The sequence below is a fragment of the Lates calcarifer genome, linkage group LG3 (assembly GCF_001640805.2).
Source record: "Lates calcarifer isolate ASB-BC8 linkage group LG3, TLL_Latcal_v3, whole genome shotgun sequence".
In the NCBI taxonomy this organism is placed as follows: Eukaryota; Metazoa; Chordata; class Actinopteri; family Centropomidae; genus Lates; species Lates calcarifer.
The window spans coordinates 10,079,723-10,103,796 of record NC_066835.1 but is presented as its reverse complement, the minus strand read 5'-3'; the positions used below and the strand labels follow the sequence as shown (position 1 = coordinate 10,103,796).

Genomic DNA, 24,074 nt, shown 5'->3' with positions numbered 1-24,074 from the left:
TTTGAGAATTGCAGTAGTGACTGTGGTGGACTGTCAGTTGCCATGGCTTGCTTTTAACTCAGAATACCATTGATAAGTAAAGTTATCCAAATTAGTCAGTCTGGATAAAGAAGGAGACAAAAAACCAACCTCAATTTCTAAAACTGTCTTTTATTGTTTCATGATGCATAATGTCAGCAATAGTCCTGAAGAAGTGCTTGTAGTTGACCCCCGAAGACCAGTAAACTTCTGTTTGTGTGACTAATATTATTTCCCTGCAACAAACAACAGTATCAGCATTTCCAGCACTTTGCTGTGCAACAAAAAAGAGCAACCACAAAGACATAAATGCCATGACGTGTTGTATTGGCAAGGCAGGCTGCCCTGCACTGCTGCAAGTGAAGCATGGTGCAGAAAGCAAAATCAAATGAACTTTGTTGTGTTTGGGCAGAACTTTAAATTAATGACTTCTCCTTGTGTTGAGAAATTATTGTAGGTGTTATTCATTTTATACGACAAAAGGTGAATATTTTTAGATCTACAGTATGAGAACACGTTTTTCATAAATTGACACTTTGGGAACAAATCTCCACAGAAATCTCACTGGTGAATCCATGGCTCAAACATTTCACAGTTTAGGGGTAGAATTAATATTGTTTTATAAAAAAAAAAAAAAAAAAAAAAAAGAAATCAGTGTTTCAAAGCTTACTTGCCCTTTTTTGCATGTTACCTTGATTTAGTAGTATGTTTTAGTTTTACCCTCCTGGATGACTAACAAAAGGGAGCTAGCTGGAAGAGTGTGTGTACTGGGTTTGTTGGTCTACATACAGTATTGTACTGTAGTTGCTGGGCTTGGAGAGTAGTGAGGTATGTTGACTGTGTAAACAAGGCAGACAAATATCTCAGATTGACAGAGTTGATTTTCCTAAGATTAACTTGCTTGTCAGCACTTATTGTAGATAATAATGAAACAATAAATAATTCAATTTTGCGAAACTGTCACTTTTTCTTCTCATTAAGACGCGAGATGCACTTTGAAAATGGGGGGGGGGCACTTTTTAGTGTGGTGCAAATGTGATGTAAATCATGGATGATTAGTGAGTTGTGCATTGCAAATTTCTTGTGCACTTCTACTTGACTAATGAGTTGTTTGACCAGGACAGGTCTTTTGCTGAGCAACTTTACCACTGTAGTTTTACTTTAGGAGGAGTGACATCACAGATCAAAGTCTTGTTTGTCAAAGTTCTGGCTTGGTGGTCCATGATCTAAAGTACTGATTCAGGTATACAGATAAAAATTGGCTTATTGAGTGATATTCAGTTTCATTTTCATGCACTCGAATGCAGTTTATTGATCCATGTGTTTGCATGTGTTTGTGTATGTGAAAGTGTGTGTGTAAAGTGGGCTGCATAATGGCAGTCATGCATCTAATTGCAGTTCCACCTAGCATTTGAAACCTTTCTGGTTATTTGCAATGAACTCAGTGGGAGACCGTGTGACACACACTCAACACAGATTTATGATGAATTGGTTCATTTAAAAATATATTGAACTTCTGCAACCATGGAGACAATAGCATTTCGCTGATTTTGCACTCATTCATTCCCACTCATGTTCTCCCTCTACCCCTTGCCAGCCTCTTTTCACACACACACACACGAACAAACATGCAGACAAGAAAAGACGCAGAAACACGTCAGTGCACGTTGCGTCAGACAAACATAGATAGACACACTTAACACATGCACAAACACATGCATATTTTTCAGACAGCGGACCAGTTCAAATCTCTGCAAATGCCGTCACATAAAAACCTATCTACCCAACTCCGGTGATGCAGTTAACCCCTTCAACAGGTTCTCTGTTGCCATGGCAACATGCTGCAGGCTGACCGAGCGGGATGTGAGTGAAAAACCCATTTCCTTGGCGACCAGTGGAGACATGCAGAAACATCAAATGGTGTGTGTCTGTGTGTGTGTGTGTGTGTGTGTGTGTGTGTGTGTGTGTGTGTAGAAAGTGAATGAGCTGATGTGTGTTTATGTGAGGACGTGTTAAGATCTCATCAGTGTACTCACCACCCTGCTTTTGTATCTCATCATTCCCACCAATGATGAAACAAACTGTAAGTAAGGGGCGTGATCGCTCGTCAGTGATTGACATGACTCTTTGTTCTGTGAAAGCAGTTGACTCACACACGCACACACACACATTCACACAAACACAGGCACAGTTCCTCTTGTTCCCCTAATGACTGCAGCCATCATTATCTACCAGTGGTTTGTGGCTGTGTGCGGGAATGTGAAGACATGAAAAGAGAACAGTCTCATGCTCATTCTGCATCTCTATGGATGAGCTGATGCGAGGAGAGTCAGAGAGAGAGAGAGAGAGAGAGTCATGAGCCAGTTCCCTCTGCATTCTTCTCTCCCATGAATCTGCCCACGCGCTGCCTTCCACCCACATCAACGCAGCAGTGATGGAACTTTTCTACCTCCTCCCTTGCTCGTTTTCTCACTCTCTGCTCCTTTTCTACCTCCTGTTCACATGTTCTCTCCCTTTTTTCTATCTGTCACGCTTCCTTCCGCAATTTGTGTCTCCCTCTCTCACGCACTTTTTTCATTTGTCATCTCTGAACTCTGACTTCTTCTTTCTGACATTTTTGCTTTATTTCTGTCCCTCCATCCCACCCTCGTGCTGTCGTATCTGACGGAGAGCACATTCTAAAGAATTTATCTGCTTCCGTATATTTCCGCCATATGCCTCCGCTACAGCAAAACTCTGGAGACCGCATATGAGGTTTTAAGAGTTTTCACTGTCACTGTAATGTCGTCAAAGAGTCTTCATGTCTAGTAAAGCACTCATTAGTGAATTTGATCTAACATTTGAAGGAAAGATGTAACAGAAGACGCAATTATCATGTTATGACTGTGGCAGAAAAAAGAGCGATACAGTCATTTCAGCTGCAGTTACAGAATCTGAAATTCTGAGTTATTTGTCTGGGCCTATTGCTCTGAATTCTGATCTTCCTTATAAATATTCCTAAAACACAGTATCAAAGCTCAGCTGTAGATACAATAGCACCGAATCCCTGGATTATTCAATAGATCCATTCCACCGTCAGAGTTATAGCATCATCTCCAGGGGCAGGTGAATGAGAGGGGAGCAGTTTTATCCGATCACAGTCAGTGGAGGTGCCTCATCAAAGGCCTTCTGGCCTGGCCTGCTCCCCTGGGGGCATTGCCATCCTCCAGGAGACACATCAAACACATGAAAGAAGAACCTCCAGAGTCACACTCTTTTGCCTTCATCGCAGCAGTCTGCATTTATCATCATACCTGAGCGACAGTTATTTCCTGCTGCTCGCAGGCATTAAAGCATATTTAAATGTGGCAATAGCTCTAAGTTTTACATTTGATCAGATCAGTAAGCAGAAGTTAAATGCTCCTCTCAACAAGTTTACCAGAGGAGCCATTCACAAAGGCAGACATCACATTTAAGTACTAAAGCTGTTATTCCTGAGCAGTGCAGATATATTTTCCATGCTATAGCCTATTGGGAAAAATATAACCTACCTTTCCATTTCCACCACCCAGTAAATTCATATGGACATCCTCTGTGTGTCATCCTCCATAGCATATTCTACCATGCTCTCACCTGCAGTGTGCTTTCCCACTGTCAGCTACAGCAGACAGTATTCACAGGGAGGGGGCAGAGATGCAGCCATCTTGGAGGCAGTGGTGCATGCCAATGTCTGCCTGATGAGTTCACAGAGGAAGTAGTTCATCTTCCTCCACTGTTATATTATTCATTACGGCCTGTCGGAGAGGGGAACAGACACACACATACGCTGAATACAGTGTAGGCACACATACACAAAGGAAATCAGGTGGGCAGATGGGCAGAAGAACACGTTTTTATGTAGTGTTGCTTTCCCTCTCATCTTCTTTCCTTTCTCTTTCCTCTTAACCTCTTATTTTTTTGTTCATTATTTTCGTCTCATAACGGTTATTCTTGTTTATCTACTCTATATAGCCACTGTTTATATGGCATGTCACTTAGACTCATTATGGTTGCCTGAGGCTTTTAAACACATCTTTAAATAGTAGCTCTGAAGCCTTCAGAGGATTAAATGGAGATATAAGAACCCTGGCAGCCTACGGTGGTACGCGTCTGCTTTGTGTTTGTCTTTTGTTTTGTCAATTTGAGATGAACTGCTTTGGCCTGCTTGTGGTGGGGGGCAATTAGGAGAGAACCCTTGGGCAGTTGCTGTTGAGGATTTCCGGATTTTCTCACTTGAGTAAACAGTAGTATATTTCAAATACACACATGCGCAAACAGAAACACACAGAGGAAAAAGGTAGCGAGAACAAAGGGGCAGCAGAGCACTGTGTTCAGGCCCTGGAGGTGTAGTTATTTCAATGTTGCTTCTTCGTCTTTTTATGACACGTTGCGTGTGAGGAGTTGTTGGTTCGCTGGGAAAGAAAAGAAGCCACTGGGCATTGTAGAGTCAAGAGAGAAGGTAAGGAGTCGAACGAGTGTGGTGTTCTGTAACTGCCTGGTAGCCCATGCTTACCGTAGTTCAACAACACTCATTAAGCTCTGCCGCCTGTGCAGTAAAAGTTTGGGAGATTCAAACTGAAGAAGACGCCTGTCCCTCCCCCTGCAGGCAAAAAAACAACCTCTGAATTATACTATATCTCTGTGGCCTCTTCCTGAGATGGAAATAAGTTGTGATTCGCCTTCACTGTGGTCTGGCTTGGGAAGACATAAGACTCAGTGGCCATTTTTCAGGGTGATGATGCAATGTATCGTGCTGAAATGTTGAATGCAAGCGATACCCTCCAATTAAAACATTTACTCTTCCTCAGAATGTGCTTAGATTTAAATGAATGCAGCTGTGAATTCTCTCAGTCATCCAGGTCATATGGTATGTCAACCTGAATGACTTGGACTTGATGTAGTCTTCAGGATGTTTTGCCATGTATGAATGGCCTCTTTAATTATAGTGATGACAAACCAGGGGGTTTCCTGGTACTAAATCGGGATGAATCATTCACTGGAAAGTTTATATGTATAAAAAAAACAGACACACTACTACAACAGTATATCTGGTTTACATATAGGTAATCAAATGCCATTTTGAAGTTGATTTGGAGCTGTTTTCAGCTCATTTATTTAGTCTGTTTGTGCATAAGCTAGATATAACTAAAGCCTATATGAGATTACACATATGGGTATTGTTTTCTGAATACAATGTCTGCAAATCCATCACTCACTTTCTTTTTGTCATAAAGCTTCTGTCATATTGCACCAGTTCCCTTTGAACATGAAGACATAGAGTAGGGTGGCATCACTGACACAGAAACAAACCGCCAATCAAAACTTTGTAGGTGTAAATGGGGATGTCATCGTCCTACTTAGCTAGCTACCAAGCCCCATCCACGAGAGACAGTGACAGTAAATTGGTGATAAGCATGGATGAGACTGAAGCACCTGCGCAGGTCGTTGTAAGTCAGCGTACAGCACAAACTCTTTAATCTGAATATTTCCACCATTGTCATGTGAGTTAGTAACGGTTGATGCACACAATTTAAGGCTGAATGAATGAAGTGACAGCAGTTCAGTCTAGAACAGCACTTCAAGTAAATAAAACACAACAACAACCCTTTGTATTGTTTCTATCAATACTCTGCTTGTCCTAGCAGATTGTAAGACATAGTCAGAAATGAGGGATGAAGATCTGACCCTTTATTGGTTCCTGTGCAGAAGTCCTGAATTTGCTTTTCACATTCACAGAGAGGTCAGCGGTGAAGGTCTGCCATAGTGATTCAGCCTCTGCTGATGCTTTTGTACACCTGGCCTTGATTTCTTTGTTTCTTATAAATTTACTCATCAGAGACACCCTTGTTCATGATGCATAGAGATGTGAGCATGACCTGACACACAAGGTCTACAGTACCAGTGTTTAATAGCTGCATATCAGGCATCTGTTGTAGTAGTAGACAGTACAATTTTCTAAGAAGACTGAGAATGTGTGAGATAGGCTTTGATGTTAGCAAGTTGTGACGTTCTCCACAGAGGCCACCACGCTTAGCCGTTAGGGACAGTATGTGTGTACTGACTGTCCATCAGTGACACATCAGGAAAAGAATGTATGCTTCCCTCTTCCCTGCTTCTTCACACACACACACACACACACACACACACACACACACCAGCATCTTTTCTGGCTCTCACATACATAGGCTTGAAGACTTTCTTGGTTGAGAAACTGAAGGTGGCTAACACTAGATTTATTTATGAGGTGGAGTTCAATACTGGCTTTAGGCCTGTCTTTAAGGCCTCTTGTAGTCTATGCTTATTGACAGCATTTGTGGTCTTCATTAATATTACATTTTAACATCCTGACAGATATGCATCCCCAGAGGACAGCAGCCAAAATAAAGTTTTCTACTTCACTAAAATATTCTCAGTACTCATCCTGACTTTGACAGGAAGACAGGAAGTGATTTTTTTCTGTGGAAATGGTGGCAAATTTGTGAGGCTAAATTGATAACTATGTGTAGAGAAGATTTCTTTTTTTTTTTTAACATCTGTGTGTACTAAGTGCATGAATCAGAGCCAGATTGGTCTGGTGAGTGTTTACCTTGAGCTTAGAGCTACCTTTGATTTACTCGGTTTTGATGTAATAGGTCAGGCCAGGCAAAAAGCATCTTGCTCTGGTGACAAAAGAAATAAGTCTCCTCTTCTGCTGGGTCTCAGCCAGCACCACAAAAAAAATCAATAAGGATCACTGTGTTATAAATGACATGGCAGGAAATTAGAATGGCTTTGGGGTAAGAGTCTAACATTTCAGATGGTGGCGGAGATGCCAAGCTTTGAAGAGAATTATAAATAGACTGGATAAATTGATGAACATTATGTAATGCCCATTCAGATGTGCATTCACAGCTTTCCTTTATGTGGTTTTCTTACATGTAATTTAGAATGGGCACTTTGTTCTCTTTTAAATTATTCAGGCATGCATGCAGTCACACAGAGACACCCCCCCCCACACACACACATACATAGAGGAGCACCATGATAGGTGATGCAGTCATAAAGAGTCACTGGTGATGACTGTCACTTGTGGTCCCTTGGGTGGCTCAGTGGTCAGGGATTGGGATGTAACAGAGGAAGACTATTATTGTGATCCACTCAATTATTCATCTATGGATGAACTCAATACCCTGAGTGGAAGAGGGGGAACTTTGGGTTGACATGAAGCTTTGCTGTCATATGCCCAAGCAAAGGTAAAATGTCCATCTATATTTTAACATGACTCTTATACAAATTAAATGCGCAGAGGATTCAGACCTTTTAAAAAAGGCAACAGGGACATCTGCTATGTACCTTTTTTAATGTCATCTATTTAATTTTCGGATGCAGGATAATGAAGACATCTTATTTGCAATACATGACCTTCTAAGTCTGCAAAAGGTGAAATGGTACTCACAAAAGGCCCTGTAAGCATCAGTCTGAACATCTCCACACTGTGTAAAAGTAGCATCTCCTGATTGCTCTTCCATTGTCAGGAGGCATACTAGAGCTTATCTCACCTGCATTCTCTCTGTACCTCCCCAGTTTGACTCATCTGACAATGGAGTGTTTCTTTGGAGATAGCATCACCAGCCAGCCTATAGCTCTGCTGGCAGGAACCAAAATGCTCAGCTTGCTTTTATTTTAAGCTAACTTGAGCCAAACACAGGGTTCTGTTTTCTATGTGCACTGCCCCCTCCATCAACACTAGCACCTATTCAGTTAGTGGATTGTTGCATTATAACTTTGTGAACATCCCCAAAAGATGAGGAGCTCTCATGAATGCAACTGCCAGAGAAGGCATTTTTATCCCATGTTGTGTTTACATACCAGCAGAACCACCTTTGATGGGATTAGAATCACTAAAGATGTGCTTTAGCCGGCCTGGGAAGCTGCTAGCAGGGAGAATGTGCAGGGATTTATGCATTTTTGATGCAGCGTGGGGAGGAGTGGAACTCTGAAAAGGCTGCATGACCTACTTAGAGAGCCGTGGAATTCAAACGACTCGTCATGCCACAAAAAGAGAAAAATCTTTCTCTCTCTGTGTCAGAGAGATGTATGCAAAGCGTGGTCTTGCGCATGTTCTTTTCTGCCTGCTGGTGTTCGTGTGCGAGGGACATGACACACACACACACACACACACACACACACACACACACACAGAGTAAATTCAAGTGTTTCTTTTCCTTCTTTTCTCTCTTTACTCTGCATTAGTGTGTATCCTGCTCCATGGACTGCATCTTATTTTAAGCCTTTCAGTCTGTTTTATTTAAAAGGCTCTGTAATGAAGAGCCTTCTGACATCCTGCAACACTTATGCCCACAATCCACTGAGATGGCATCTGGAAGGCTGTAGACATGTACACACACACATGCACACAGACATCCACATTCACTTTTATCCTCACAAGCAGTGGACTAACGGCTTCTCCCTCTGTCCCCATCTAAGGGAAAAATGCAATTTTCTTTGCGACATGGCCTTGTACACAAATTAATTTTCCTTTGCAGTCTAGCCCCTTCTCTCCCATCACCCCCACACCCCCCTTTCTCTCTTTCTCGGTAGCTATGGCAACACAGTGTTGTACGTCAGCTTCTTGAACGAGACAGCATTGTCCGATTGCTCAGGCTGTCACATTCCTGCTTAACTGTCACGCTGTAGGGTGACGGAAAGAGAGAGAGAGCGAGAGATGGGGGCAGAGTGACTCTTTCTCACTGCTCCTATGTCTTTCCAGTCACCTCAGTACAGACTAGTCAATAAGCGATTCATTAGAAACGACAAGCACTCACAGTCAATGCCTCCAACTGGAGTGTTTATTTGGCCCGGAAATGAGCTATTGTGAGACAAGAGTTGACCACCTGGTTGGATGCTCTGTGTGTGTGTGTGTGTGTGTGTGTGTGTGTGTGTGTGTCTCTTTGTCTGTGTTGCACTGACCATGTGTGTGTGGTGTAGCTCCTGGTGATTGATGATTGTTTGTGGACAGTGTTGGCATGGCCCCCAGCCTGGTTAAATATTCACTGGTTGATGAATGCTATGCTGCACAGTGTTTGTGTGTGCTTGCATGTGTTGGTGACAGTGAGTGCATGTGTGCTGGTGGCAGTGGACCTCCCAGTCAAAGTGGAGTACTGCTGGTCCAAAGCCTCTGAAAAACATCCAAAGAATACAAAATATGTTGGGGCGTGGTGGTGGGTTTAGGAGTCAAAAAAACAAATCAGATATTTAGATGGGCAATAAGGCTGGCTTGAAATATTTTTTTGTTCAGAATAAATCACAGCTCCACTCATGCTGCATACTACACCTTACCCCTGCATCTTTTCACTGCACTTGGATGTCACTATTCATTTACCTTCAACAGCTAATCTGCAATCCTCTGTGCTCTCCTGCCACTGACTATTTAATCAATTTTCAGCTAATGTTAATGATTGATAAGCATATTTGCTTGCCATGTTATGTCTGTCCACTCTTTCAAAGCATCCTTTGAAAAATATGGTTAGGTGATTAACTAAGAAATTAATTGGATTGAGCAGAAAACTGCAACGTTAACATCCAGAGAAGATGAGTTAATGATGCAATTCTTGCAGCCATGACCCTTAATAACTTTAAACCTCCAGGAGCTGAGAGATGAGAGTTAGAGAGAGAAGGGATGAATCAGAGGTAGGAAGTGGTGGGGGAGAAACAGAGAGTGGTGGGTGACAGAGAGGAGGAGGGCAGCGCAAGTAACTGTGAGACAGAGAAAGAGTGTGTGTGAAAGAATGATGATGATGATGAAATGGAGAAAGAAGTAATGGATGGGGAGAGATGAAGAGAGGTTTAAAGAATGAAAGAGGGGTCCTAAATCCAAACAGAGACTAGACCAGGATTCCTGGGAGGCGGCGTTCTGCTGTAACAAGATTGATGTGCGTCGACAGAAGAATCCCTAGGCTGTAGAGAGGGCCGGTCTGAACTGTGCTTTGCTCTATCCTATTTAGTACACACACACACACACACACACACACACACACACACAAACGCAGACCTCCATGTACCCACTCACCCAATATGACAGGCAGTTTTTTGAATCCAGCTCCACAGTCCAGCATGCCTACACTTCCAAGCATCCCATCTGTCTTGTGTGGAGTAAAGACAGGTGCTGCTCTCCTCTCCTGCTTTTCTCAATGTTCTCAAAAGACAGTCCCCTGAATTTGGGGAAGGATGAGTAATCTACCAGTGTTTTGCCCTTTTCACACCTGACTAAATGTCAATGGCAATATCTGCCTTTTCCCACCCTTTAAATGGTCATTAGTAGACAACCAATCATGGAATAGACTACTGGCAATGTCATATCACACACACACACACACACACACACACACTCACACACACTCACAAACGTGACTTGAGTGATGATTGTGGTGAGAAAAGTGCCCTTCCATGAGACAATGTCAAACTGAGTCTAAAATAAACTCCCATTACGTGTTACATCTTAGAAATTAATGAAAACATCACACCACAGTGACTGACAGGTGAAGTCGCAGCTAAACAAAGTGTGTAATCAAGTGTTGTGCCTCTTGTTTTCCACCTGTCATTTAACTATGACCATCAACCCTCTTCAGCGTTCAGGGAATTACTTTTACTAGATATAAAAAGTAGTTTACTCGTGATGGAGAGTATTATTCAGCATGCGAAAACAGCTATATAATGTCCTCTGTTGCTCTGGAAGAGCTTTGTCAAGTATGACAAAATAACCCTTATGATGTCAACAGGGATATCTTAGCTTCTGCAATAGGTTTATAACAGAAAACATGCATTAAAAACGGGGGCATGGGAAGGACTAATGAAATACATTATCAAGTTGCATTATTGCTGGACTACTCTTAAAAAATGGTTTTAAACGCAATTCACTTTAAAGGCCATGCACAAATATTGATTTAATGTCCAACCAAAAATACAGAAAGTAAATACTTAGAGATACAGTTTGTTCAATATCAACATTGTAGGAAAAACATAAACATACACTTTACAGGAATAGGTTGACATTTTGTGGAATATGCTTGTTAGATTAGATCAATACCACTGTCACATCTGTCCATTCAATATAAGGCTACAGCCTTCAGCTGTTAGCTTAGCACAAGACTGGAAACGAAGACTTGTGGAAGCCACTGCATCCATCCTGGAACTGGTTAGGCACATATTCTATGTGCTCTATATCCTTTAAACTATTGTTTTAACACTTTGGTTTTTGTATGGAATAAGCAAATGAGATACAAGGTGGTAAGTAGTGAGCTTTAGTGGCACTGGTACATTGATTTTGTTAGCTTTGTATGATGCCACTCTTACATGTTCAATTCAGTAGACAATGACAGTGGTATCAGTCTTCTTTTTATCAAGAAATAAAAGTGTTTTTTCCAAAATGTCTACTGCCCATAACTGGCAGAACACAATGACTCAAACTCTAACTGTTGAGCATTTCGTCAGGTTCCCTGTACCACATACTAGCCTGTATTAACTGAACAACACACACACAATCATTATTCCTTGCCTCTCAGCTCCTGCTCTTTTGGGCAACTGAGCTGATGCAGGCCCTCACGATCGAGTCTGTGTATGTTTCAACTCTGTTCTCATAAAGACTGAGGAGAGAGAGAGTGTGAGAGAGAAGGGATGATTGGGTTGAAACTTTCACACACTTGTTGTCCATAAACCTTTAATATCCCCAATTGACAAGAAGTATATGAGGGGTTTTATGTGCTCCCTTATTATTCAGTTTATAGGCTACTTCAGTTGGGGAAAACTCAAACATAATCTAACAAGTATCTTGAAGGGTAGCAATTTTTCATTTTGAGTTCATTTTGGGTTGTGCTGTCAGTGATAAAACAGAAGAAAAAAATTATATGAGGAGTGCCTTGAGTCAAAATTGACTGCGATGCATTTTGTAGCTGCAGATATCATGACTCAAGAAGACTGTGGAGGAGCTGCTAACAGACTTGCAGAGATGTTTTTCTCTCATCTTTTCTCTGCAGTAGCCTTAGACATCTACATACCACCCATCCCAATGCTAGACTCATTTATTGCTGTACTATTAACCAGAATTATCCTCCTCTTTTCCACCTCTTTCTTTCCTTCCTGCCCAACTTACTCGATTCATCCACGGGAGAAAGTGGAGGACCTTCGGGGCCAGGAAACAATTAACCTGATAATGGGCTCTCTCCCTCTCTTTTACTTCTCTCCACTCTCTGTCCACATCCCCTCTGTCCCAGTCTTTATCATATACTAGTTAGCAGATACACCAGCAGGGGCGCCTCTGTGGTTGCTAAGACCTTTTATTAAATAAGAAAAAAATTCACTATAATCACTGGACCATTGTGTTCAAGTTCTATTGGGCAGGTATGAAAACGACTTTCCTCTTCTCAGGCCAGAGTTATCATTCAAGAGAAACTCAAACTCTCAGAATTGTGCCATGAGTGTACATTGACTTTTTTGCTCTTGAGTGACTTGAATGGAAAAACTGCAGAATACCTAGAGCTATTTTTAATGTGGATGAAACTGCCAATTACAGTTTCAGCCCTATAAATTGCTGTCCACATGCCTGGGTCATTCTGTCAGAAATTCAAATAGGGCTAGTGTTGTGCTGGTTGAACAAGTATCTTGAGAGCTTAAATTGGCATATTTCTGTGATCAACATGACAAATGTTAACTGCTCATTGAAATCGCTATCCCTCTGTGTGGACTGAAAAATGACTTTGACAGGATGGACAGCTCATTTGCTAATGTTGGTTTAGGCAAAATAACCACTTCTAAACAGAAAACACCGAAGTTAACAAAATGTCAGACTGAATAATGAAGTGAAAATGAAATAGCAATTCAGTCTCATTATTTTTTCTTGATTGGATATATATCCTTGATTGTTCCCTCAGTCCTCTCCTCTCCTCTCGGTCCAGCGTCTCCTCCGGGACTGATTGGCTCAGTGGGATTACACTTTGGTCAGCCCCCCTCGCTGGTTAGTGTAACATGTTCCAGCTGTTGTCAAGCCTTGTCAAAAGCACAACAACCTGTAATAGGCTTAACATAGTGTCTGCTTCCTGCACAGCACAGATTGCTAATAAAGGTGCAATGTGTTTATTGTGATTTTTGGCCAATTTGAGCTTATCTCTGATTCGAGAGTGAGCCAGTGTGTGTGTATATGTGTGTCTATGCGTGTGTTAATGCATGTGTATTTGTTCATGATTGTGATTTGGCTCGCTCTTAAGGATGTGTGTTTGAAAATAAGCATGTACATACAGGGAGAATTTTGTGTGTGTGTGTGTGTGTAGGAGAGCAAAAATGAAAAAGAGCGAAAGAGACTTGACACCACCGAAGAGGCTTCCAGCGTGCCATCATGGTTATCCTGTTGGCCATCTGAGCTCTCAGAAAGCAAGAGATAGATTGAGTGCAATAACAAGAGCCAGACTGCAGGGAGAGAGGAGGGAGATGGAGGGCAAACAGCCATCAGCTTGAGCAGCCCAGTCAGTCTGTCGCAGTGGATTTTAAAGGCCAGTCTCTCCCAGGACAAGTGGTGGATTCCTCAAGTTTTTTTTTCTCCACGTTGCAGGTATGCATTGTGAAAGGAACCGATTGAAAAAAACAACTCCATCACTCTTTCCTGCTCTCAATTTTACTTCATCCACTCTCACTCAATCAATGTGTACTCTCTTCGGGTACTCCAGGGCCTGCTGTCCAAATGTTACCACAAGGAGCCTTGATGCTTGCTGAATGCAACTCAGCTTCATCCTCACCTCTTCTCCCTTTTCTTCTCTCCTCCTTGTCTCTCTTGTCAAAGTATCTCACTTAAAGCGCTACCTATTGCTTTTTGCATTGGCTCCTTAAGTCTGTGAATTACCTGTCAGCCATGTCTTTCTGGTCATTTAGAAAGCGAAAGAGAAGGCATGGAGAGTGATATGTTACACCCCAGTGGACCTCACAAAGGGCTCATTGGTGGGGAACAAATAGCTTCTTGAAGATCTCATGTCTCTGTGTGTGAGGATGGTAGCAGGCGAGATGAGGTTGCCACCGATGTGTGAGAAGTTTAGCCAGAAGTGTGGATTGTTGACCTTAATTGACCCCAGTGAACTCAAGGGAGCCCACTTTATCATTGGTATTGATATTCTATTAGAATAATCAAAGATAATATAGTTACGTTGCCTTCACCCTGAAATAGTAAAACTTCACTAAACTGTTGCAGACTGATTCACATACACTACACCCCCCTCCGTACTTCTCTTCCGAGAGTAGTTGGTATTGACAGCCATGACAGAGTTTAGAGGATTAGTTGGGTTTGTACATGGAGAAATAGATAATCTCCTTTAGATCTGACCTATTGGCTGCACCCTGCTAACTCTATAGGGCTTTATAATGCCAAGCATATGTTTTAGCAATTGCTGGATTCAGCCTGGCTCACATGTCCTCTCCTGGCTTGGAGATGTGGAAGTAATTCAATGAGCAGTGCATGCAGGAGGCAGATGTGGCTGTTAGACAAGACCAGCTTTTTGCAACTGCTGCTACACTGCTGCTGCATTGCTCAGCATATCAGGACAGTATGCAGCATGATAGCAGGATGGATGTGTACATCTGCTCTGTTAGGGGGATTCAACAGTGACGGTGCTGTTACTGTTGTCAGTGCAAAAATTTACATCAATACCAGTGTAGTGTGTATAATTTAATGGGTTTATGCTGACAGATGTGTGTAGCTCCTGGAACCATTGTTTTATCTTATCATTTATTGTTTGTCATACTTGTGGAGGCATTTAATGAGAGTGATGTATTGTAGACATGTAAGATCTTTCTCTCAAAAGAGAGTTTATTCTTCATTACAATACTGTATATGAGTGTGGTTGGGTTTTACTATATATGTAGGGTTTGATGACTGGGAGCCAACTTTACTTTTGGGGTCCGACAGCTTCATGTGGACCAAAATGCTGGACTTCAAAAGTTTAAATGGCTGTTTTAGGGTTAAGACTTGGTTTTACGGTTAGGAGTAGAATCAGGTTTTGGCTAGGAATAGGCATTTAGTTGTGATGGTTAAGGTTAGGGTAAGGGGCTGGGGAATGCATCATGTTAGTGATGGGTCCCCACAAAGATGGGATTATACAAGGCTGTGTGGGGGTGTCTCTGGGCTGTTGTCTGTCCCTCGTACGTTGTTCACAGATGAAAATTCTTGTTATCCCTGTATCCTCAGTGAAGCTTAACAAGTAAAATCTACTGAGTAAAGACTGAAAAATAAATGAAACCAGGGGTGGAAGTTTATAATTATTTCTTTTTACTGGATAGTAAGTAGAACCATTGTCGCGCACACATCAAGTGGCTAAAGCTGTAATACATTCACTGTTTTTGGGGTAAATGACAACACATTATCTTGACAGATGAGGCGACATATCATACGCATACACATCCAACCTTAACCCATAATGACACATATTCTGTGGTGGGATTTTGTTCTCCGTAATCACCTGTGCTGTTGGCCTTGTCATGAACAAACGCAATGTGTGAAGAGCAGATTGCTTCTGACATCAGATCAGGCTCTCTCTTCTCTGTGTCTCTCTGTTGTTATCTCTTGTCTCTCTCTCTCCCTCTCTCTCACACACGTTTATGTGTGTGTATGTGTGTGCAGTATTGGGCCTCAGGTTGCTGATTTGGGTGCAGTAATTTGCCATTAGACAAGGGACAGGTGCAGCTGCCTCTGTTTGCAGCGCTAACAAGGCATTTCATCATGGTTAGCTTCAGCCTGGTGCTCTTATCAGCTCTTGTTCTTGTCACAATATCACGCAAATGTACACACTCAAATGCGCACACACACATGTAATGTGGTCTCTACAGGGTCATTCTGCATACAGTGGTGGTGACATGGAAGATTTGGGTTCAAAAGCTCACATTGGCTTGTAAATGAAGGACAGGGCTCCAGGTATGGTCTATGGTGAAGTGTGGGCAGGTTAATTTTCCTAAGGATATGATTAAAATGTTAGTTAATTGTCACCTAAACCTCAGGGCTTGAGTTGGGTTTTTTCTCCAAGAAAAGGGTACGTGGCAATATCGTATTTTCAGCTGCTGTTCAGGTTGTCTGCTTTGTCTCTAGTTTTAAGTACCTTTCTGTTAACCTAAAGCACTGCATTTCACTATATACAGTCACAGCCTTTCAGATGAAAAGCTTTAAATGTGGATGTGTTTAAGCCTTCATAACAAGTAACTTATTGCAGTAAATGCTCTTTAAACTTATTTTCTGAAAAAGACTTATATCTACAGGCCTGTGTGGATGCTGACCTTTTAAAGATATGCTGTTCCAAGGCGTTATAGAACGTTGATAAAAAATAGATGCAAATTATCATGTGAAACATTAAATAATGGGTAAAAAAAATCCAGGGCAGCTGTTTCCTCACATTTATCCTTAATTGAGTATGATTTATCAGTAGCATAATAACAGTAGGCTAATGTCATCATGTAATGATAAATCAATATGGATGAATCTCAGTAGCTTTGTGTAAAGGTCAGAGTGAATGAAATGTAATGGAGACTGTGGATTGAGGAGCATTTGAAATAAACTCCTCCTTGGCCAGCTGTCCCATCAGTAATATCCTCTAAATGGTGAGGGTAGTGGTGCAAACTCACTGCAGTGAAATGTCAAGCTGAGAAGGAGACATTTTGCAAAACTAAAGATGGTAACATAGCCTGAAAACAGGTAGTCATGTGAAAAAGAAAGTACACCTTCTTTGAAAACTATGGTTTTACATATCAGAACATTCTAAAAAAAAAAAAAAAAAAAATCATCTGGTCCTCACCTGGTTCTAAAATTGTTTAAATCTAACCTCAGGTGTAAAACAACTCACAAAGATTCTACTGTGTCATTATTTATTTCACAAAAAGAAGCTTGTAGAACCACCTTTAGCAGCAATAACTTGAAGCAATGGTTTTCTGTATGACTTAATCAGTCTCTCACATCATTACGGAGGAATTTTAGCCTATTCTACTTTACAAGGTTGCTTCAGTTCATTGAGGTTTGTTGGCATTAGTTTATGGCACAGCCCTCTTAAGGTCCCACCACAACATTTCAATTGGGTTGAAGTCTGGACTTTGACTGAGCCATTCTAACACCATGATTATTTTGTTTTTCAGCCACTTTGTTATAGATTTGCTGGTGTGCTTGGGATCATTGTCCTGTTGCATGACCCAATTTGAGCCACACTTTTGCTGTCGGACAGATGGCCTCACATCACTAGAATACTTTGTTATACAGAGGAGTTCATGGTCGACTCAATGACTGCAAGGTGCCCAGGTCCTGTGGTTGCGAAAACAAATCCAAATCATCATCCCTCCACCACTTGACAGTTAGTATGAGGTGTTTGTGCTGATATGCTGTGTTTGGTTTTCACCAAATGTGCTACTGTGCATTATAGCCAGACATCTCCACTTTGGTCTTGCCTGTCCAAAGGACATTGTTCCAGAAGTCTAGTGATTTGTTCAGATGCAACTTTGCAGAGCTAAGCTGTGCTGCCATGTTCTTTTTAGAGGAGTAGACACTTTCTCCTGGCAACCCTTCCAAACAAGCCATACTTGTTCAGTCTTTTTCTGAATGCACTGTCATGAACTTAAACATTTAACATGCTAACTGAGGCGTGTAGAGTCTGAGATGTAGCTCTTGGTTTTTTTGCAGTTTCTCCGAGCATTGCATGGTCTGACCTTTGGGTGAATTTGCTGGGGCGTCCACTCCTGGGAAGATTGGCAACTGTCTTGAATCTTTTCCACTTGTTAATAACCTTTCTCACTGTAGAATGATGGACTTGCAATTGTTTGGAAATGGCCTTATAACCCTTCCCAGATTGATGGGCAGCAAGATTTACTTTTCTAAGATCGTTGCTGATGTCTCTCCTCCATGGCACTGTGTTAACACACACTTGAATGCTCCAGACCAACAAACTAACAAAACATCTGCTTTTATAGAGGTGGTCAAACTTGCTGATGATCAGTTCATTTAGAGCATTTGATTAGCAGCACCTGGCTGCTACTAACCCTCTTAATTCCTATGGAAGCAGTAAAGGTGTACTTATTTTTCACACACTGCTTTTGCATTTTGGCCTAGTTTTTGTTAAATAAATAACAACGCTGTGTAATATGTCATGTGCTGTTGTTCATCTGAAGTTGCATTTACCTAATTTTAAGACCTGATGAGGACCAAATGATTTTTTACTATGTCCTGATGAGAATTCAAGGAGGGTGCACTCTCTTTTTTACATTCAGCATTACACAGGGTTATACTCTTCCCTTGAGTTTCCATCTCCAGGTTCTTCCGCCATTAGCCCCACCCCTCATACACATACCTTCCTTGGCCGTCTCCCAAGGCGGTCAAACAGATTACTACGGGCGCTAACCCCATCGATCTGCACCAAATGGCCTCCAAATGCCAGGAATTAGATTTCAGACTGCAGAAGAGAGAAATAAAGTGCTGTAGTATTTCTTGCAGCTCGACTTGGGAGTTAAGTGCTGCTATGCTTCCTTCTTGTAACGGATTTTCCTCAGAACTTATTTGTGTTTTTTAGGACAGTGATATTTATCTCTGTTTATACCTTGTTTAGAGCATATTTCTCAGGGAAAATTGGAATGTAAGATACAACCTGTACCCACATCTCACAGTGACTGCTTGGTAATCCTTGAAAAATACATAAATGTCTTTGTGCTTTTGAACAGACAGAGAAGAAGGAGAGAGGGAGTGGGCTTGTGTACTTGGGAAAAAATAAGATAAGATTTGAACTTCGAGCTTCAATCAATCAAAAATAGCCTTAGATTTGATATTAAAATAAACTTTTTCCACAATCAAGGGACGGTAGACAAATGCAGGGCTGCTGAGCATAATAGAGAGCCACTGAATCAATCTCACGGTCATGAATTACTCCATTGTGGGGTTATAATGGAGGGCAGGTTTATCGTACTGGTTGACTCGGCCTTTATTAGTGCACGGTTAATGTCAGCCTAATACCTCTTCACTCCTCTCTTTCTCGCTCTCTATTCAACTACCCCCCCCCCCATCACCATCACTATCTCTATGTCCCTTTACCCTTTGTGTGCCATTCTGTTCCACTGCCTCTCTCCCCCTCTATCCTACTTTTGTCTCTCTGTCTTACAGGGTCTCCATAGTTGAATAAGTATTGATTAATGTCTGAGTGGTTGTGCTACCTAATGAGAGGCTAAATATAGCCATCGCTACACCGGCCCTGCCACGGCCTCCTCCCTCATCTAGCGCACAAAGTGTGGATAGTCACACCGTTGGCATGACAACACACCAGTCAAGGCTCTTTGAGCAGTCACAACAGATTGTGTGCATGTGAGCCCGGCAAAAGTAAGAGAGGATGAATGAAGGGGGGGGTGAACAGAGGAACAGAGAAGAAAGACAGAGGTAGATTTTTTTTTAGCTTTACTTGAAACTGTTTTGCTTTCTCTCTTCATCTCTTACTATACTACTTCCTCTAAGGTAAAGCTGGAGATTCTAAGTTTGATGATTTTAAATCACTTACTGAGATTAGTCAGTGAACCAAAAGAAAAAAAAAAATCTGCAAATATTTTGGTGATCAATAAATCATTTCAGTCATTTATCATTGTCATTTATTGTTTGTCATGATAGTAAACTGAATTTCTTTGGGTTCTAAACTGATAGACAATACAAGCTGTTTGAAGATACTGCCTTGAGCTTTAGGAAACTTCTTAAATTTTATAGACCAAAATGATTCATCAGTTAATTTAAAAAAATAAATCTGCAGATAAACTGACATTTGGGTCTGTTTCATAGCCTGTTTATTTTTAAAGCTAAAAGCAAATTTGTTTTGAGGACTGACAAGGCTTAAGAAGGTTAGAAGTGTATTCCATCCAAAATATGAAACAGCTGTTCAGACAGTGCGGTCACAATGAGCTTAAAATCAGCGTGCACACACGTAGACCATCTGTTGTTGGGTTTCAGATGCTGTAAATTACTTTTTCTTTTGCAGCAGGAGAGAGGAATATAACCATTCTTGACCACCTACACTACATTGTCACTCTTTGTAAATAAATCAGCTTAAACCTGCAATATCACCAAGCTCTACTGTACTCATGCCGACAAATTTAGTTGCCCCACATTTCTCTTCTGTTGCATGGTAACCAGTTGAGAGTCACAGTCCTACCAACCCACCTTGTTATGGCCAGCTGGTGAGAAATGAATGATAAGAGTATGCAAATGGGATATCTTCTTTAATAGCCTGCTGTTTTATTCAGCTGTGTGGCCAGGATAAGGAATCCCCACTGTGTCTAATCACATCTTCTCCCTCTCATTTCACCTGAGGCATATCCGCAATCTAGTCTATTTTTGACTGGCATTACAGCATACATTGTTCTCTAACGGCACAAATGTACATGCGCAGGGGAAACAGTGTTTTTTTTTTTTTTTTTTACCAGATATTGATCTTCTACTTCAAAAAGAGTCTGATGATTAAGTCTTACTGGTGAGGGGTGGCAGATTGTGGGAAGATGGCTGTAGCTGTTTGTGTCCTCACTTTCAACTTGTGCAGTAAATAAATTTAGGGCTACAGGACTCCCATCCTCCTCTCAAAAAGATAAAGAGAAGAACACAGGATGTAAACTCATGTCAACCCTCCAGCCATGACACCTGCAATGCTCTTAATAAAGTCATCAACAGATCACAACATACAGTCCTATATGTCTAGTTAGGAGTTTTCATTCCTTCTCATTCGATTTTCAGTTTTTCAATCTGCGCTGTGGAGGGCCTGCTGTGCTGTTGTTCAGTGGGAAATCTCATTCAGTTGCCGGCTGATGGCTAACAAGGTCAAATGACTCTCCAGATGAGATGGACTGTGTCAGAAGGCGGAAAACACACACACACACACACACACACACACACACACACACACACACACACACACACACCACCTGCCATTCAGGCAGTCAGTCAGTCCATCTATCTATCAGCCGCACACAGGAATACATCCTGAATTGAGTGGCAATAATAGAAGACTGAGGAGAGAAGTGTTTACTGCTGATAGGAATATCATTACAAACTGTGGAAATCAGGGAATCACAGCAAAACCAGTTAGCCAGTTCATGTAGCAATCAATAGGAACCTACACTGTTTTTTTTCTCTCTCTCTCTTCTCTCATTTCTCTCTCTCTCCTCTTTGCACACTCTTTTCCTCCGGTTGCTATAGTGATGTGAAATGGCTGCATTCTGCAGCACTGGATCAGAGCGGGGGCCCGCTAGTGAGCTACATTGTTTTACATGATGGTTTCAAAACTCACACACACACACACACACACACACACACACACACACACACACACACACACACACACACGCACACACACACGCACACACAAGGCTGCAATTATGTTAGCATATGCCACAGCACTTAGAGAGTCTCACAAGTTAAATGTTATTTAAATGTCACATAGTTTTTCATAAACAGTATACGTTACTGTAAACTGACACTAGTGAGTATGCTGGGTTTGTTGTGCATCCATCACAGTATGTTGAAGTATAATGACCTTGTGCGCACAGTGATTCTTCTTGTACAGTTGGCAATTATTGATTCACTGACTGACTCACAGATTAGGGTAAAGTATTGCTCTAACTCTTTGAATGCCATCTTACAATCCTCAAGCTGTAAGAAATGTTCTACAACTTATTCTCCTGACATAAATGAACAAAAAGAATCTACTATTTATCTGTAACCTATAATTTTTGCAGTGGAGCACAAGGTCTGAATTGAGATTCAGGTTCTTCACTTGTGTGCCAGCAACATAGGTAGCCCAGAGTAGGCTAGGATACCTAATGTTGCCTTTTAAGGGTCTATAACTTTCCTTCTTTGTGCCTATATCCTGCACTCTAATGCTCACCGTTCCTTAATTCAATATATCTCGACTCTTTGTCCCCCTTACTATTCTGTTGTTCCTGTTTTCATAGCAACAGTTAATCAAAATGTCCCTTTTCTCTTCTCTTCTCTGTCTCTCTTTCTCTTCATCCCTCCTCTCACCTCCACCTTCATCAACCTCTCTCTGCATCTGCAGTGTGACAACGCCAAGGGGCTGAGGGCCTTCTTTGACGCTATATGCTATGGTCCCAAACACCTGATGATCTTTGGCGGCGTCTGCCCCTCTGTGACCTCCATCATTGCGGAGTCCTTGGAGGGTTGGAATCTGGTGCAGGTAGGAGACGTATATGTGTGTGTGGTACATAGCCTATGTACAGTGGTGGGGAACCCTGTATGCCGTTGTGCCAGGTCAGTCAGTGGGTAGAATAAGATTATCTAGACACGCTAACTCCTGTGTACTTACTCACATAATATAAGGTTTCCTCTTATTTCTCTGTTTCTACCTGAAAACCTGAATTTGCTCCTTAACTGAGTTTCCAAAAAATCTCGTGCCTCAGTTTTGCAATGTGCAAATAGGTCTTGGAATTTCACAGGGGGCCCAACTCATGGCTTAATCCTTCATTAACCTTGCCAGGGTGAGTGTCTAATTGGCATTGCTCTAATCTGTAGAATCCCCCTCCATTTTACAATCAGAGACTGAGTCAAAATGGCTCAAACCCATTGTACAGCACATGAAATCAGTTGTTAAAAATTTGAGCTCAACTTCCAATAAGCACTTGGACTTGATATTTAAGAAATCATGTTATCAAATTATAACACAGACTGATAGCCTCTCTCAGTGAAATACTGTTTCATGCAGCACTCATAGTAGAAGATATGTTTTTGGGGTGTTTTGTCATCAATATGAGCCAATAAAAATGTTTCTATGCAGGTCAGTCAATGTTAATGACCTACTAAATATTCATATAATAGATTTTACTATTCAATTACACTCTTGCTTGCTAAATGGCATTTGCTGCCATTAACTTAGCAGAGCTTTGTGATTGCTCACTGTAGGCATTAAATACCATTCATTCTTGCATCTGGTAAACTTTTGACCCCCTCATTTATTGCTTTACAGTTTCTTTGACCGTGTACTGTACCGCAGTACCAAAGAGGGGAAATGCCTGCTTCTAAAGAATACATTTCATTTGCTGCAAACCCTACAAAGGTTATCAGGCACAGATAAGAAAGGAGTGAAGCTTGTGCTTGGAAGAGATAGCATAATTCAAGAGGCTGTATTTTGAACTGAATGTCACATTACGTGGCATATTTCCTCCTCTTGCAATTACTGTGAATCTGCTGCTTTTCATGTTCCTTTTTGCTCGCCTGTCTTGTCAGGGTCACTCAAGAGTGAAAAGATCGGCAGGATGAGGGAATGAGAGGATGAGTAATTTTTTTGTTTCTGTGTTCACTTCCTCTCGGTGGTAATGATCTCAGTCTAGAAAGAGAAGTTCAAGTCATAGTTGAATGTTAAGTCCTCTTAAGTGTTTGTCTCTGTAGTTTGTGTATGTGTGTGTCTTTAGGGGTGTGTGTGTGTGTGTGTGTGTGTGTGTGTGTGTGTTCCACTCTATTTATTGGCTTGTTTGGCAGTGATTACCTGTGAGAGGTGCAGTGGCAATCTTGTGCTCTGCAGAGCACTCTGCTTGGTACAGTGTGTTCCCCAGAGCACTTTACCAACCAGGCTCTTTTTGCTATCAATACACAGACCCAACACCAACAAATTTATGCTGGCCTGATCCTGAATATATATTGTGACGCTGCCTGAATACCAGTGAGCTAGTGATTGGGGGGAAAATGTAAAGATAAATGGCTATGAAAACACCTAGAATGCAGTTTCTAGTTCTAGTGTTTAAAGGATATGCCCTAAGAGTACACAGTTGAATTCAGTGCCAAGGGAAACTATAATTGCTGTTGCCACAAACAACTAAATTACTTTCTTCTGGCCAGCAGATGTATAACTGTGTGTCGTTATATTTTTGGTTTTAGGGGAGGTACAGTATCAGAAGCAGACATTACTGCTCTGAGATGCAAGATGTCTTTGCAGACCTGAGCTACATCCTCATCAGAGCATGAGTCACCAAGCAACTATAATGTTTGCTGGAAATCTGCAGTAAGACCCATCAGTGGATGT

At 41.5% G+C, this 24,074-nt stretch overlaps 1 protein-coding gene across 2 annotated transcripts in view; it reads left to right on the top strand.

Moving 5' to 3' along the window:
• gabbr2 (gamma-aminobutyric acid (GABA) B receptor, 2) overlaps positions 1 to 24,074 on the top strand; it is a 174,899-nt gene that overhangs the window by 34,226 nt on the left and 116,599 nt on the right. For both annotated transcript variants that reach the window (XM_018697593.1, XM_018697592.2), the window contains one exon: positions 22,098 to 22,235. In XM_018697593.1, coding sequence (XP_018553109.1) covers positions 22,161 to 22,235 — 75 coding nt within the window. In that variant the 5' untranslated portion in view covers positions 22,098 to 22,160. The remainder of the gene's footprint in view (positions 1 to 22,097; positions 22,236 to 24,074) is intronic.